The sequence below is a fragment of the Lichenostomus cassidix genome, chromosome 1Aa (genome assembly GCF_008360975.1).
Source record: "Lichenostomus cassidix isolate B80296 chromosome 1Aa, HeHo_3.0, whole genome shotgun sequence".
NCBI lineage: Eukaryota > Metazoa > Chordata > Aves > Passeriformes > Meliphagidae > Lichenostomus > Lichenostomus cassidix.
Window position 1 is genome coordinate 40,011,052 of NC_139480.1, and position 17,875 is coordinate 40,028,926.

Sequence of the window (17,875 nt, forward strand, 5' to 3'; positions counted from 1 at the left end):
GTTTGAAACAAAGCCTAGATTTTGTTTTTGTGAAAGAAAACTGAATTCTGCCTTAAAGTGCTAGAGACACCAGTCAGCAACTAATTCTGTCATGCTTCTTCATTCCAACCATTATTTTAGTTTCCCATTTATTCCATTACATGAAAAAAAAAGTGCTCAATTGAAGCAATAAGTACATATATCATTCACTTTTTAAACCCCAAATTTCGATGAAAATTATTCACCAGTTCATTTCAACAAAAGCATGCTTGACAGAATTAGGCACCTACATCTGGACATAAAATATTCAATTAGTAAAAAACAGCACACAAAGCTCTTCATGTTCCTTATGCCTTTAAGTATTGTAGGTCTGTATTTTTTCAAAGCTTGGCAGTCTTTTATAATAACTTGGGTTTACTAACTATGTTGGAGTAAAATTACAGGAATTTGAGAAGGAGGGGATGCATCTTATTTACAGAACAAAACCAAAACCCAAAAAGGACTCCCACAACCCACAAATACTGTGGATCTGATTTGTTTAAAATAAAACAGTACAGCATAGCATCTCCAAAGGTGCTTTGAGTGTGATTGCTCTGCAGGTGGCAGTTCTGATATATGACTTGAAAACATGTACAAAGTATGTAAGACAATTTAAAAGAGACTTCGCAAAAGTTATCAAAACTGATTTTATCAGTGCACTATTTGACTTTGCTCATTCATGCAGGCTGCATTAGAGGAGGAATGGCTAACTCTAGATTCCACCCGTTTCCCTTCAAAAACACTCCTGCTCTCAAACCAGCTGCACTGGCCAAAGGTAACATGTCACAGAAACAACTTAGTCTTCAGTCTTTATTCATTCCTTAAGGATATGCTATTCTGGGATGATTAATATGACAATTTAGTGACTTAAAAACACAATTACTTTTAGAAGTCTCAGACTTCCTCCTCATCTCCAGATGCAATTTTTCTTTTTGATTTTCTTTCATTCGCTTAATTTTTTCTTTATTTTGGATTTATTTCAACACTTTACTTCACAGTAGCAGAAAAAAAGATGATGTGCTTCGTCTGCACATTTGGCAGTGGATTAAAAATTGCTAGTTGACAAACTACTTAAAAAATACTAAGATCTGCATTATATGACAACAGCTGAATGTTTTCAGAGCAGCTAAAGGTCATCGAACTGTAATGTCTGCTAGATATTTGATAAACTTTGAAGTTTGCCTTTTTGTTTTTGTAGGGTTTTCTATTCTTATTACAAGCATAATATTACTAATGTTTTGTTTCCTACAATTAAGAGAAAGGAGTCTTATAAATGTATAATTTATTATCTTTGGGGATGTTAAATGTAACTAAAGTCACCTTTTTGTCCTATTTAGTTAGCTTAAAATAAGGTCTGTAATGGGCATATCACCATTAAGAATCCTTTCAGTTACAGTGATGAACTCTGCAAACCCTGGTGCAGGTTTTCCTGCACGTTTTAAACTCAGACTTAGAGGGACCGTCAGCTGCATTCCTTTTCTTTCTCTTAGGAGTTTTCTAGGCCTTCAGATTCCAGTGAAAATTCAAATAGTTTGCCATTCTCACCACAAGAAGTTTGGCAGCGTGCTAACAGACCACATTCATACTCAGCAGAAAATATCCGTTTTCATAGCAGGTAAGTTAAATTCTATTTTTTAAAAATATATTTAATTCATTTGGATTTGACAAAAATTATAAGAAGAAGAGGCTATTTTCTGATGCTTTTGCTACTTTTGGTTAATGTGATGTTACTGGAGTTAAAATGTATTTAGTTGCTAAAACCAAATATATTAAATTTGGTTGTTATTTTTAATTGACTGCCGTAATTAACAATATAAGAATATATAGGTGTAGTTTTATTTCTTTAGGTTTGACTATGAATCATAAAACTTCAATTTTTTCATATATGTTATGAAATAGATATTGAAATAGAGATTTTTAAGCCTAGATAAAGATTAAAAGAGATTTCTTACACAGCTGCATTCTGTGAAAAGACTGAAATATGCTTCAAGTAATTGAAATGTAAACATTTCAAATTGATGGCAGACTTTTATTACTCTCCAAGATAAAACCTTCATGGAGTATTAAAACAGATTTTTTTTTGTATCATTTCCAAGCTTCAAAAGTGCCTTTAAAAGGCACAAACAAGTTGCAGAATAACAAAGGCTGCAAAATAGTCACCCCAGACCCAGTTCTCATTTACTTACCTTTCAGTACTGCTCTTATACTTTGTTTCCAGGTCAGGGAAGGAAACAATGTCGCAGCTTTCTAGCTGGAAGGAAAAAAAGCAATTTATGTCTGAAAAAGAGGAGAAAATATCAGAAGAATGGTATGTTAAGCTCTTTTGCTTACACGGTGACTTCCAGGAATAGGTATAGTACAGTTGGCTGTTGTTGCTTGCTTTTTTAAGTTCCACCTTTGAAGAATGCCTGTTTTCTACCAAAGTAAAAATTATTGTCATTATTTTTGTAATGTCTGGGAAACTATCTTAATAAGTTGCAATAATGTAATGTTAAGATAAGAATTGCAGCTGTCTCTGTAATTCAGAAAGTTTTATACCATGGATCAGTACTGCACGTCAGTATTCTTTCCGAAAAGTGTGTTATAAAATAATATGCAGCTGGTGTAACATAATACATGTAAAATATTTATTAAGTTCTTTTCTTCCCTTAGGGGCTTTAAGGATGTTTCTACTGCACAGCTGATGCTGAAGAGGGCCCATAAAATGAAACCTAAAAAATACAGTAATACAGGTTTAGGTAAGTTAACAGTTAAAATAATGGATATATTGATGTAATTGTTCCATTCTTAAAATAGTGTCTCTTTTAAAACTTTGCTTCTACTCCATTAAACATTGATTTGAATAAACGTGGACTGTGATTCAGTAAAAACAACTCAGTTTAAATCAATATATTTAGATTTTAAAAACCATTCTACTGGTTTTTGAAGTTGAATATTTGACAGCTATAGTAAACAGAAATTTTATTTCTTCCTGTTCAAGTATCTCCTTTTCTAGATGTGGAATTTATATTTCTGCATTTTGTGGTATTTATATTTTCTTCTTGGGAAAATCTTAGGTTAAAATTATTGACTTATGCAAGAACTATTTATGCAAACAACAGTGTGATATATATGAAATTAAATCAATATTTTTTTAATTATATACTTGCTGTGGAAATAGATAAAGCTTATCCATCTTCTCATCCAATTCTCTTCTGGTTCTTCTCACATACTTCTAATGTAAACGAACCTTTCTTAGAATCAGTAATTGTTAATATGATATGCTAATAGAAATGTTGCTGGAATATATTAATAAACGTATTAGTCAAATACTGATAGTATAAGAAACATTTAAACATTTAAGAGCCTAGTTGACAATAGGACTTTACACTAAATGGTCTTCAGAAAATGCACCCTTATTTACATATATTTTGTATTACAGGCTACACTCTTCTGCATAACTTTGCAAAACTCTTCAGTGTTAAGTGTTGAAAATACTGAGAGATGTTTTGGATTTTGAAGGGAAAAAAATCAGCCTACAGATATATTTAAGCAAAGTGTTTCTCTGTATAATTTTTTCTACTTTAAATACCATGCCTATGACTAAGACTAAATATGACAAAAATTATCTGTAGTTTAAAAAAAATTATAAAAAGGGGAGGAGACAAAAAGACAGTAATCAGCAAACCATACTTTGTAGAAAAGAGAGTATATGGATAAGAGGTTGAAGTTAGTATATTGAAGTCATAGCTTTCCATGGTGCCCTACCATGTTACCTTGTTAATAAAAAAAAAAGAAAGAAAGAAAAACAAAAAGTAACAAGTATCTGGTGTGCAGCTGAGGTTTTTTATGTATATTCCAGTTTGTGGCCTCTGTATAATTTTTCAATGAATAAAACTTATTAGGTTATATCTTCTTTTCTCCAAATGCTGTCTGTCTTATGTTAGTAATTAATCCAGTCATAAATGTCTGATTGAGCATATCAAATTTGCTGTCCTATTTTTGTGGTAGTTCTAATGGATTTCTTGGGTATGTTTATGTTCACTTTGTTCAGATCATTCAATATGATGTATGGGTGTTGAGCTTTTTAATGTAACACTTGGAATATTCTCAAAGTATATTGCTAGATCTAAAAAAATTGAAAAAACTTTTGCCCAATGTTTTTATAGTTTCAAATTTTTTCATCTTGACACTACCTCATATAGGGGTTTTTTTGTCTTTCTGACTATTACATCAAGCACAAAAATAACCTGTGTCTATAACTTGCCTGTGTGGAGTTCTCTGTCAGTCATTAAAATCACATGATTTTTTTCATATGAGCAGAAAGCATAGTTTACAGAACCAAAAAATGTGACTGAAAATATTTCACTTCATCCCTTTTCAGTAAAGTAGTTATCAAGCCAACTATTCTTTCTCATACAGCACACTGACAGTCAGTCGTTCCTTGGTCAGTAAGGATGAAATGGATATTATCAATCAAAACAGGTACTTTTACATTAAACTGATCATAAAGCTCAGGTCCTTTACTAAAAAAAATTATCAAGATCAAACATTCTCCATGTGAGAAGAATCTCCACATAGATAATTATGTTTTCCATCAGCAATGTCATCTGAAAGTGGTGAGAGTAAATGAGGGTCTTTTTGAGGGTCTGGTAGAACAGAGGGACTTTTCAGCATTTAAATTAGAGTAGATACACCTTATCCTGAGGCTAGTCAGCTCCAGATCAGGAAACTGTAACCAGACCCATTAGGCTGCCAGTATCTTTCTTGGATCTCTGTGTGGTACAGCTCATGCTAGGTTACTTTTAGAAATTTCAGTGTAACTAGGGAGAGAGGGTTCACAGTCTTAGGCAATTGCTTTGAATTTAACCCTACTGAGGCAGGAATCCCAAAAGAGACTTTATCCTTTCCAATATTTAAAAGCAGAATTAAATTCATCTGAATAAGTAGATTTTTATCTTTTAATGTTTCCATAGAAGTTACCATCCTATTGCCTTCACCAGCAGTGGAAAGAGGTTCATTTATCTTGTACTTACTGATGCTGCATATGGAAGGTTGTAGGATTTAGTTTAACAATACTGTTTCTGTTCTTTTGAATTTCCAGGTCTTCAGTGTTATAATTACAACTGTTTCCTTTTTAGCTTTCCAATTAAAAATACTTAAATGTATGTGAACTACAGGAAATTAGTTTTGTTTGTGATAAAAATTCATACCCACTGAAAGTAAGTAATGAGCATCCATTTAGAAGTGGGAATTATATGACAAAAAAAAGCAATTTTGGTGTTATATCTACTTAGACACCTGACTTAGAACCAAAACTTTAAGTTCTGAGAAAACACAAAGCAACAACTATAATGGTTCTATATACAAACAAATTGTTAGCTAAACAAATTAAACTGATAGCTTTTATGTTGAGATTACAGTATAATCCCAAACGTTTTTTATATGCTATTGATCATTCTGTGTAAGAATCTCATTACTTTAAGGTAATGATAATGTACTAATGGATCTTCTAGGAACAAATTAGCTGTCAGAGTATGTTTTCTGCTTCCATATGCTATCAAACTCCTGTGCCTTAGACCTGAGATTCACCAATAAAAAGCGTTAATTCAGCTTACGTTCAGAGAGTTTTACAGTTGCTCTTTAATATTGTCAGTCTGCTAGATTGGAAGCTGGACCGGACAACCCTGAACAGATTTGATTCTTAACATATTCAGGTGTGGAAATTTATTCCTTTTTATTTTCTGTCCAAAACATATCTTCTACTAGTGCAAGAGTGATGGTATTCATTTGAAAATTATAGAAGTCCACATCTGAGTTAGTCATCTGCGTTGTTTTATGGAAAGAAATTTCCTCTTAAAACATAATTCAAAAACAGGTTACTTGAGTCTCACTGTAAAAGCATTTATAGTTCTCCATTGCCTAGACACAAAACCTAGACTGACTTGCTGAAGTACAGAGTTAAATGTTAGATCTGTAGAAGTAACTGAGGAGTATCTTACCTCATATGTCTGGCCACATACCTTCTCAGTAAAGAAAAAACTATGGAAAATACTAGCAAGTGCACTGAATCCTGTGGTTTGTATTACAAGGGAGAGCTTAAAGTAGCATAGCCTTATAAAAGGGAGTGATTCAGGCAAGGTTTATATTGAGGCAGACCAGTCCCACCAGCTAATGCCCTTAAGGCCTGTATGCCCTAACCCACTATTGTTATGTAGGCTTGTTTGTGTAGTTAAAGAAAACTGTGGCCTGTATTTTAATGATACCAAATGTATGCTGTGTCTGCTTCAACTATTTTTACTATACAGTAAGATAATACAAAAAGCTTGGGCAAGAAACCAGAAAATTTGCAGCCAAGTAAAACTGGCATAATGTCAGAAATATTCCTGTTTACCTGGATGCATAACATTCTATACAAATTTTAATTCAAAATCTAAATACAGCAGACATTATTGTGCCTCACTGTGCTTAAATATTAAGTGACTGTGACTCATAACATTCCTAGCTTCCTAAAGATGTCTTGGCACAATAGTACCAAATTTCTTGCTTAATTTGGAATTTCCTTGGTTCTATGGATTTTATATTAGCCTTTCATAGTTAACTTCTTTTTCTCTTAAGATGGTTGAAAGCTTGTCTCTCCTATACTGGTGTATTATTTCTTATTTAACCTTTTCCTCTTCAAAATAAGTTCTCTTGTCAGTGGATCAGGCTCAGCTAGCATGGGTATAGAAAAAGCAGGTCCTGCTTTGACCAGCCTGAGCTCATTTTATGACCAGGTGACTCACCTGTTGGATGAGGGAAAGGCTGTGGATGTTGTCTGCCTGGAATTCAGTAAAACCTTTGATACTTCCTCCCACAGAATTCTCCTGGAGAAGCTGGCTTAGACAGATGCACTCTTGCTGAATTAAAAACTGGCTGGATGGCCAGGCCCCTGTGGGCATTGAATGGTGCTCCATCCAGTTGGCAACTGGTCCCTTGTGGGGTTCCCCAGAGCTCAGTATTGGGGCTGCACTGTTCAATATATTAATCGATGATCTGGACGAGGGGGTTGAAGGCAGCCTCATTAAATTTGCAGATGACACTAAATTGATCTGCTGGAGGGCAGGAATTCTGTTGCAGAGGGATATAAGCAGGCTGGATTGATGGGCCAAAGCCAATTACATGAGATTCAATGAGGTGAAGTGCCAGGTCCTGGCCTTGGATCACAACACCACCAGGCAGTGCTGCAGGTTTCAGGTTTAGGAAACAGTGAGGAAAAAGGGAAAATTACTTTGGATGCTGGTTGACAGCAGCTGAACATGATCCAGCTGTGCCCAGGTGGCCAAGAAGGCCAATGACGTCCTGGCCTGGATCAGCAACAGTGTGGCCAGCAGGGCCAGTGCAGGGATCATTGCCCTGTATTCAGCACTGGTGAGGCCACACCTCAAATCCTGTGTCCAGTTCTGGGCCTCTCACTACAAAAAAAGACATTGAGGTGCTGGAGCATGTCCAGAGAAAGGCAACAAGGCTTGTGATGGGTCTGGAGCACAAGTCCTATGAGGAGTGGCTGAGGGAGCTGGGGTGGTTTAATCTGGAGGAGAGGAGCCTTAGGGGAGATCTTATCACTCTGCACAACTCCCTGAAAGGAGGCCGTAGCCGGGTGAGGGTTGGTGTCTTCTCCCAGGCAACCAGCAACAGGACAGGAGGAAATGGCCTCAAGTAATGCCAGGGGACATTCAGGCTGAATTTTTTCACTGAAAGTGTAATTAAGCATTGGAACAGGCAGCCCAAGGAGATGGTGGAGTCACCATCCCTGCAAACATTCAAGAAATGACTGGATGTGGCACTTACTGCTACACTTTAGTTGACACGGTGGTGCTTGGTCGAAGATTGGACTTGATGATCTTGGAGGTGTTTTCCAACCTTAATGATTCTGTGATTCTATGGTAATACTTCATACCACATAGGTAGGGGGAAAAAAACGGTAAAAAGCAGCTGAAATGGACCTTGATCACTAGAACCAGAACACAATCATAAAGACATTTTGTAGAGGTCAGCAAATATTTTCAGTTCAAATTTAGAATTTTAGACTGCGATGCAATACTAATTTTAAAATGAAATAAAAACAAAAAAAACCCTCAATCTACCTTCCTCAAAACCACAGCCTCAAAACAGATTATATGAGTTAACAGTCAGAATAAAATTTGGAGCATATTATTTTTCATTGTTGCACATTACATAAATGACCACTGATCTATATTTTCTTCGTAAAAAAGCTACTTCTTTTGTGATTGTGAGTTCCATGTAGCAGTATCATCTGGGAACTCCAGCCATGGATGAGTTGGAGTTCTAATGCTGTGCCATTATGGAACAAAATCTGGTCTTTCTTCCAAATGAATTTACTTTATAGATAGGCATCTGTCACTGTGTGCTACTTTGTCTTATCTCTTTAAAGTTGTTGCTTTATGTTTATGTTTTCCTAATTATTGATGTTGCACAACAAAAATTAAAAGCTAACATTTTAATTTCTCAGTTTCACGTATTAATGAGAACTTTGGAAATGTGGTTCCAGGTCAGGCAATAACTGTTCCTTCCATATTGTTTCCATAACATATCTTGTGTTTGTCCAACTTAACTTCTGTATTTGGAGGCAGCCAAGGAATGTGCATTAAATTACCTCCCTGGTTTCTAGATTGTGAGCACAGATCATCATCTAATAAGCCACATTTAAATGAGTATGCCAGAATCCAGGAAGATATTTGTATGATTTTGAACTATTGGATTCTTTCACAGTTCACTGTGTGAAATCTAAAACATGATTGCTTGTCATCAAAGCATACATGCAGTTCATTTCCCTAGCTCACTCAGAGACTGAAAAGCACTAGTATTATGAAGTAATCTATGTAATATTGCCTACATTTGGGACTACATAAAGACAAGGACTCATTTTTAATAACAAAAGAGCTGTAGGCAATGGTTGAGGTGATCCAGGTAGGTACAAATTCAAGTAGTCTGGCACTGTGTTAAATCCATGTAGATTCTTTTAAGTTATTTTGCAGTTTCAAAGATACATTTTCTGATAGAAATCTCTTAGAGGAACAATTTAAATTGTTTACCATTCTTCCTAGTTCAGGGAAGACTTTACTGCTGATACATTTGTGCACAAATGAACGTTTGAGAAATCTAACTTGGGACAAATAACTTTGTGTGACTTCACCAAAAATTCTGGTATTTTATTTCTATGAATAGGAAAAGCAACAAACAAAAAAGCTATTTACTTTGCTGCAGTATTGACGTGGTCTTATAAACTCTCTCAATAAACACTAAGAAGGATATGGTAACAAACTCAAAATAAAGCACCATACGTAACTAGCAATTTCAATGTATTCTGTCTGAATGCTCTTTGAGTCTTTCCATAACCAGTTTTCCTGCTCTCTCTGTTCTGGCAGTGTCTCACATATTCATTTTTGCTGCACGTGCATTCTTTCTGAAAATTTAGATCCTTCCCTTGCCATTTCCACTTTCTTGATAAGCTCCATTGGTTTTTTCTCCTTGTTACTAATTTCTACCCTTTGTAGACAGTTTTTGGACACCTTTGTAGACAAACTTCTTCTGCCTTATCTCTTCTCGGATATTCCTGAAAGTGGATATAACTGCTTGGGCTACTGTCTTCTTTTAACCGTGTTAAATATGTAACTTTTATCTTCTCTTTGGCATTCTGTTACTCATGTTACCTTTCTCAGTGGCTTACCTACAAAACTCTATATATTTAAGCTCATTATTGTGTATCTGCTTTTGTTTCTACATTCATTTCAGTCCCTATTTCTTTTTTTAAAATATATCGCTGGTTTATTCTGCAGCGCCCAGAATTATTGTGCCCAGAATTTTCACATTCCTTCTAACACACTGTTTCCCTTAAACTCTTACTTTCCTTCTATGCCAAGCAAAAAATTCTTCCTACATATCAGAAATAACATGTAAAAATCACCTGTCCTGACATGTGTGGTTTTTGCATCAATTTAGCTTTTGTTAGTTTTTTTTTTACCAGTCTAGGAATGCGTCTTACCTATATGTATACAATTCTTGCTCATCTTTGCTTCTTTGCAAACTTCTAAAAGTAACAGATAAGAAACTAATCAAGATTTCATACTTCAGCATATAGATGAGTCTGTAGACTTCTGGAGTATTCTTTTATTTCAATTAGGATAGGACATGAAGGAAGACTAGCTTCTTATCTAAAAGTGTAACCTCAAAAAATAAGCTGCCTCCTGTTAACATTTTTTAGGTGTAAATGTCTTGATTTAGACTGCTGAATAATGGTAGACCAAAGGTTTTAGAAACATTGCTTGACATGTATCCTGTTAGTATTTCTGCTTTAACATCAAGGTTTAAAACCAGATTCTTAAAAAATATTTTCTGCAAATATATGCTTCAGAGTTTATTTTAAATTTGGAAATGAGTGAGGGAAAAGATCAACAGTGTTAAAGTCCTGCAAAACAATGACTTTGATTCTCAGTTTCATGTGTATTTATATGGCTTTATTTTAGAAAGTGTAATCCTTTGTGAATATAAAACCCACTTTTAAAGGTATTTTCATTTATTAAGTGGCTAAAAGGTGAAAAACTGCTTGAAGGAATGAATGAGCCAGGTCTGACCTTTGATTTTAACTTGTCCTTGTCATCTAGACCCAGCTGTGCGCCTGGCGTTGTTCAAAAACAATGAAAATAAACATCTCTCTGTGAAACCACCAAGGAGGACACAGCCTATAAATGCTGGATACTTTGAAGGTATGAACAAGTATTTCATTCTGTGCATATAAGCATATATATCTTGCAGTGTCTTTTAAACAGGCCTGCTTGAAATATAAAACTATATGCACAAATAGAAGAAGGCAGAAGTTTAAGGACCTTATCTCTTTCTGAATATCTCAAGTTACAGAAGTGAAATATTTCTATTTCAATTTATTGTGGAGAGCAGGAGGTGCTCCTAGAGCTTAATTCATACGGAGATGGAGCCTAACTTACTTGTTTATTGTTTTATTATTAAATCTTCATCATATAAAATGTCAAAGCATGTCACAGAGATGTAAAATACAAAGTACTAGAATAAAACTTTAGAAATGAAGTATCACTTCAAGTTCTTAATTTAATTGTCACCTTTTTTGAAGCTAAAATCCTAAAAATCCATAGCATATTTTTGGAAGGTACTTTCATAAATATTTCCCAAAAATCTGCCATTTGACAGAAGGCAGGGAAAGAAGATTCAGCTTGTAAATATAAAATTCATTTCCCACAAATATTTAAATACTGATAGAGCTGTTTTACTGTTGAAATTCATGTTAAAACTCCTCTTGGTTTCCATACAATTAGCATAAGGCCGAGTCTATTTAAAATGCCCTTGTTGTAAGAAGATAAACATCTCCAGAGAAATTGTTTTTATTCCTTTTGCAATTCAGTGGTGTACTCAGAAAGTTCTCGCCTTTATCTTTTTATAATTTTCAAAGACAAAGTCGTATGCTATCTGATCTATTCCAAATTTCACAAAGTAAAATTACAAATTATACTGTGTTAACATTTACTGTATGAGGATAAAAATTAGAACATGTCTGAGAGAGATGTGAAATGAATCTGAGTATATTTGAACTGCAATTCAGTCAATTAACCTAGCTGTATGGAAGCTTAGATTTGCCTCACATTCATGAGTCCATGCTCAAATTTGTTGGGAAACAATTCTTGGTGAATTCTGAGAGGAAATATTGGAAATATTTTTGAACTATTATTTGCCTTGGATCCAAACGTGACTTTACCTTGACTGTAGAGAGTCTGTATATACTGCACCTGACTGAGCATTCCCAGTATCTCATACATTTTTCTGTGGCATATGCTTATATATGTCAGAATGCATCATATGCTGAGGAAACAGGGTGCAGGCTGCCTGTGAAAAAGTGAATGTCCAAGACTAGAAACAATGGTAGAAATGTTCAAAACCATGTCAGGGATAAGCCTGATTACAGGTTCAGTACCCTAAAGTCAGTGTAGGTTTAGCCTAGCTTTCCTGCCACCAGTTTATCTATTCCTGCCTGGAAACATTTCCCTTTGTTTTGAAAAGCCAATGTATTTATTCTAAATGTTACTGAAATTACTTTTTTAATTCATGGATAGAAGGCACTGAGGCAGATTAGATATCAAAAGGCAAGAATACTGGTGGCGCTCTTAATTATCTTTCATTTTAAGGACCATTGTACTCCTCTGTCCAGCTAACAAACAGAGACTTTTTCACCAGTTGTGGGTGCTCATATGCAGGCTGCTGAGCCTTCAAGAAGATAAGCAATACTTCTCTGCTTGACCAGAACTTAAAATTGTCCTTCTGCCAGAAGCATTGCTACTTCAAATGTTATGTCCAGAAAATTCTAGATTGTAAATTTGAAGCAGAGTGCAACACAGAGCATTTATTTATATGTATGTGAGATATCACCAGAAAGAACTAAAAATTTCCAAATTTAGAATTAATAAGACTTTGCACCTGCATAATAACTTCACAGAGTTGAGTTATCAGTGGTGTCTTCCCTTGTTTCCCATTTCCCCTCTCACCTTTTGAGTGTTTTCTTCCTCTTTTGCCTGGAATCAATTTCTTTGGGTCCGTTCTCTTATTCGAGGTCTTTCTGTAACAAGAAGGTGGAATGTTTTCACTCTGTATCCATAAATCTCATGGTCACTGTATTTTAAGTCGAGAGAACATAGATCTGTCCCTTGCATGGTGGAAATAAACTTCCTCTATTCAAGTCCTTTTACCTTCACAGACTTATAGTGAGTCCTTGGGTAGAAAATTTGAAGTCCAAACCACTTTCTTCATGAACAACTAAATTAAAATTAAAAAAAAAAGCACATCCTATATATTCCTTCTTTATTTCTTTAAATTGAGAAATGGAGGGGAGAAGTCATAGCATCAGCAACAAAACAGTAAGTACACATGTGTTATCTGTTAAATAACAGAATCACTACTTTTGAAAGGGGATGCCCTAGGAAGTGAAACAATTAGAACAGTTTTGGATTTTCAAACTGGAACATATCATGGTAATGAATATTTAGGAAGAAATCTAGTTGAAATGTAGGATGAATGTCTTATGTCTTCATCATGTTTTTGTGTGTAAGAGTACAAATAAGACAAAAAGGAATAAAAGCATAAGAGGTGTAAAAATAAAGAGTGAAAAGGAATGAGTTCAACATCTGGTGCTTTTGATTACTCTCTCATAATTTTCCTTCTTATTTTCCTGCTACAAAAGTTTTGATAAACTGATACACAATATGTTGAAAACAAATTTTGAAAACTTATGCGTAACTTCAATCTCATAGAATAATGCACAGGTCTCTAAGTTGACATACACATTGTAGGAAAATACATTTTCCAAACTTGAGTTATTTATTCCTAAATATTCAAATTTTATTAATAAATTTTTTTAAATTTTGGATGAGTTACCATGCTTTACTCACTAAGGTTAGACAAATCCCCACCAGGGGCCATTATTTCATATTTGTATCACAATAGCACACAAAGTTAGTCAGAAATAAATCCCTTTGTAATACACACATCATGCCAACAGCACGAGGAAATGTTGTTCTGACAGAGAAGAGCTTAGCATTTAAAAATACAGGAAGCATGTGAAGGCACAAACCATGGGAATGTAATTCAATGCATTACTGTATATGTATGTGTGTGTGTCAGTACATTTACATACAATAGATGTGTCTATACTCACACAAATATATAAGCATATACCATAAGTAGGTATAATAATTCAATAAGCATAGCACTTAGGACTTTTTGTTTGTATGTTTTTAAAGGAAAGTAATGTATGAACAATTACTCTCTGGTGTAATTGCTAGTATCAACATGCATTTTGTAATCCTAACACTTTCTGTCAGATGCAGTTCCAGTTTCTTTAAAATTAATTTAGTGCATATGGTCTTTGTATAATACAGATTCATTAAAACTATTATTTAAATAAATAATATATTTGAATCTTTATTATATATTTTGACATTATCTTGAGTAGGTTGTAAAGTAAGTCACAGAATATGCAAGTGTTAATATGTATTTACTGTTTCTCATAACAAACTATACCCTGATCAAAAACCTGAAGGCAGATGAAAGCCTGATTTGATGTACTCCTGATAATTTGCTGGACATTTCCTGGGATTGTGTATATTAAATTCCTTTATTTGGTCTGATAAGGTTATGCTTCTGTCATGGCCGTTGAGTTTCATTTAGTGTCAGGTAGCTGACAAACAAAATATGCCTTCTTTAATGAATATTCTGGTTCAATGAATATTCTTGGAGATATTTTTGTGGTTTGTAGATGGTGACATTTCAAAGATCTCAAAATTTTTGAAACTTTATAAAGGAACACAGATAATTGTCATAATTCTGTATTTTCCATCAAAGCATATTTTTTAGAAAGCTTTATGGCTGCTTGTCCTCTTTTTGTCTGGAGGCTATTTCAGTTGTTAATTTAATGTAAAATAGTCTTGACTGTTTTGGGTAAAGTACATCAGGAATTGAAGGAAGAATCTATCCTTGACTCCTCTTGGGAAGTTCCAATTAGTCCTGGCTGAACATGTAACATAGCATCTCTGCCATCTGTGGGTCTGCAATTACAGGATCTGTAATTTCATTTACACAGAGGAAGGATACTTTTCTAGCCAACAGTGTGAATGCTTAGTCCCAGTAGTCCCAGTACAGCAGCTGAAAACTAAAGAATGATCCCTAAGGCTAGCACATTGTTTTGCTATGAGCTTTGCAAACACTTTGTGTCTTTTTGGGTCCTCTTTCATCCAGTTACCTCAATAGTTTTAGTGGGTTATTCAAATAATTTTTGTTCAGTGGAATGGGAAGCTGAATTCCAATCTGTAGAGCAAGTTGGAAGGATTCAGTAGATCAGCTGAAAATCCATTCAAACTATCCAAGTATTGTTTGGATATTATTCACTTTATTTCATAGAATTTCAAAGACTGTGCTGTTTAATTTTGTAGGTTAGGTGATTTATTGGCATATATAGTATATTTATTTTTAGTCATATACATATCCATCAGTAACACATATACTTCAAAGTGAAAACAGTGCAATATGACTTCATCTAAAAGTGTGCACAATGATTTATGCCTGGAAGTTTAACTATATTAAAAGTGCACTGGGCTGTGTTAACAAGATATGTTTGCTGTAGTTTGGGAATGTGTAGTTCCAATTGGCAGCATTGTATTGCCTGCATTTTATGCTTACGGTGACTAAAGAAAATGGAACAGGTATAATGTTAAGACCAATTTCACCAATACAAATTTGCTAATGAATAGATTATGCTTTCTCAGGTGACTTTTAATTGTGGCAATATTTCTTTATTCTTGTTGAAACTGTCAGTAGAAATAACATTTATTTTTCAAGAATAAGGAGTAAAATGAGCTTGTGATTATGTCATATGACTGGAAGATAAATATCAAGGAATCCACTTAGTCATCTGTTTTCCAGCTTTCTAATAGTTCATAATTATGAACCTCCTTGTAGTCTCAAGTGAAAAATATTGCTAAACATTCTTACAGATTATTATTACTAGTGATAATTGAAAGTGCTCATGTGAGACTTTGGAAAGTTGGAATTTAAGGTTCGCTATTAGCTTATTCGGTGAGTTCATTGAAATATTGTTGCATAATCACCAACATAGTTTCTTATATTTTCTGTATTATAAAATATGAATTCATTGAAAAAAAAGTATGTGATATTTAATAGAATTTATACTGGTGCAAATCACTGATGCTTGACAAATCACATCTGCGTAACAGTTCAGAGAAGGTACCAAGGCTGGAATGCTAATACTAATCTTTATATGGGCTTTAACTGTATTGTTGTTTGTTATTTAAGAGCATTTTAAAAGACATTGAACTATAACTGATAATTTGTGTTAGCTGTTTTCACCTTTTAGAAATTAGCTATTTTCAATGGAGAAATATTGATGACATCAACTCCAGGAATCACATTGTTTGTAAACATCCATTTCTAAAGTAAGTAATCTTTTATTGATCTGCTGTCTCAAAAGGATTAATAATCACATTTGAAATCAGGCCTTGCTGCAATTCTATTAGTTGAATTGCCATGTTTACAGTAGAATGCAACTATTACATACCTCCCAGGCTCTAAATTTGTATGCCACATTAGGAAAGCAGTTTCTAATCCATACAGCACTGACAAAAATGACAAAATAATGCATTTTCAGAGAATGTAAGATCTGTCCTGAAATGTAATGAAAATGCATTACAGAAACTTGTAGTGCAGAAGGGGGTCTGTCTTTTAAAACCATAATTCTATGGCTTTGTTTCTTATTATTTAGTTTGAGCTCACACAACAGAACTTTCGCATTGAAATATTTTCTCATTTTAAGGAATTAATGGCTCTCCACCAGCCCTTCAACATGTAAAATGAGTAGGTTACTTGTGTCCAGTACATCCAAAAAGAGCCAGGATAAAATAAACATAAGGAGTTGGATATCTTGGAAAAAATCTGTCATGGGTTTGGGTTAATCATCTCCAGAAGAAATTCAACTTGATGCCTGAAATGTAAGACTTCTTGGAGAAAGCAGTAAAGCCTGAGGCAGTGTTGATCTGAAGGAGTGCTCTCCATGGGTCAGAGCTGCTCTGCTGGCAGAGTGCAAACCCAGTTCACAACAGCGGCACGCTGAAAACTTGTAAAGGACTGCAGGGGCCTTACAGTGCACGCACTCAAGCTTTAGTTACATAGTTCTAGTGGTCCAGTTTCTTATTATAAAATAAAACTTAAAAATAAAACCTGTGCCTAATTTTCTAGCCTCCTGTCTGTCAATGATAGTGTAGGATTTTTTCAATATTCATGGAATGAAGCAATCCTGAAATAATGTTTAAAAATAAATAAGTAAAACATAATTTATATGTGTTTATGCAGTGCACTTCAGTGTCTGATCTAGACATATGACATTTTTATTAATATTCTTGTTTTTTACATTAAATTACAAAAAAAAAAAAATTCTATTTGCCTGAAGTTCCTGAACAGGAGGTACTTGCCATAGGCACATACAAATTAATATTATGAATTCTCATTGTGGTTCTAGTCTTCAGAATTCCCATATTCATACGTTCAAGGCTTCTGACCACATATTTCACCTGCCCGTTTACTATCTCTTTGTTCCTGACTCTGCTCTTTTGTAGATTGTTGTAATTTGTGGGGGCATAAGGATTTTGTTATTGCATCGGATTTAAATGTGGTTTTTAAGTTAGAGAGGATGTTTGTTTGTTCCAACAAACGTTCAAAACTAGGATTTTATACAATGTATGGCCGGTTACCTGAGCTTTCATAACATAATAATTTACCAATAATAATAATCTAAAAGGAGGTGCACACAAGGGGAAAAAAATCTTTCCGCTCTTTTGCTAATAACTACCCAGTGATGACTTCAGTAGGAAGGAGTTGTCACCCAGAATATCATCAGAGGTTGAAAACTATTTTTTCTCATTGTTGAATACGATGATATAATAGTTCGCATAGTTTTATTTGCCTCTCCTGCGATTCTTTCTTTTTTCTCATTTTCTTGATATTTTATGTCCAAAATCTTTGTAGTGTGACATCTGAATCTCAGCCAATGTATATGCAAACAAGTTGATTCCACATTCAGATCCACAGCTTTTAATACTGCATAAGGCAATCATTTTAGATGAATAGATCTCTGAGTACCGAAGCATTTCAAATCCTTTTTCATTTGACCATTCAGTGACCTGATAACTATTTCCTGTCCCTAAGTAAGGTCATGACCCAGGTCTTAGAGTGCAAAAGACAGATAATTTTAGCAACAAGTTAAATCCAAATGGATTTGGTTGGAGGGGCT

At 34.4% G+C, this 17,875-nt stretch overlaps 1 protein-coding gene across 7 annotated transcripts in view; it reads left to right on the top strand.

Annotated features, from left to right (window-relative positions):
• Positions 1-17,875, top strand: part of LRRIQ1 (leucine rich repeats and IQ motif containing 1) — a 102,472-nt gene that overhangs the window by 51,446 nt on the left and 33,151 nt on the right. For 5 of the 7 annotated variants that reach the window (XM_085045998.1, XM_085045989.1, XM_085046007.1 and 2 more), the window contains 5 exons: positions 704-793; positions 1,509-1,633; positions 2,237-2,326; positions 2,671-2,756; positions 10,662-10,763. In XM_085045998.1, the coding sequence (XP_084902124.1) occupies positions 704-793; positions 1,509-1,633; positions 2,237-2,326; positions 2,671-2,756; positions 10,662-10,763 (493 nt within the window). The remainder of the gene's footprint in view (positions 1-703; positions 794-1,508; positions 1,634-2,236; positions 2,327-2,670; positions 2,757-10,661; positions 10,764-17,875) is intronic. The other 2 variants (XM_085046003.1, XM_085046008.1) reach the window with 1 other exon arrangement.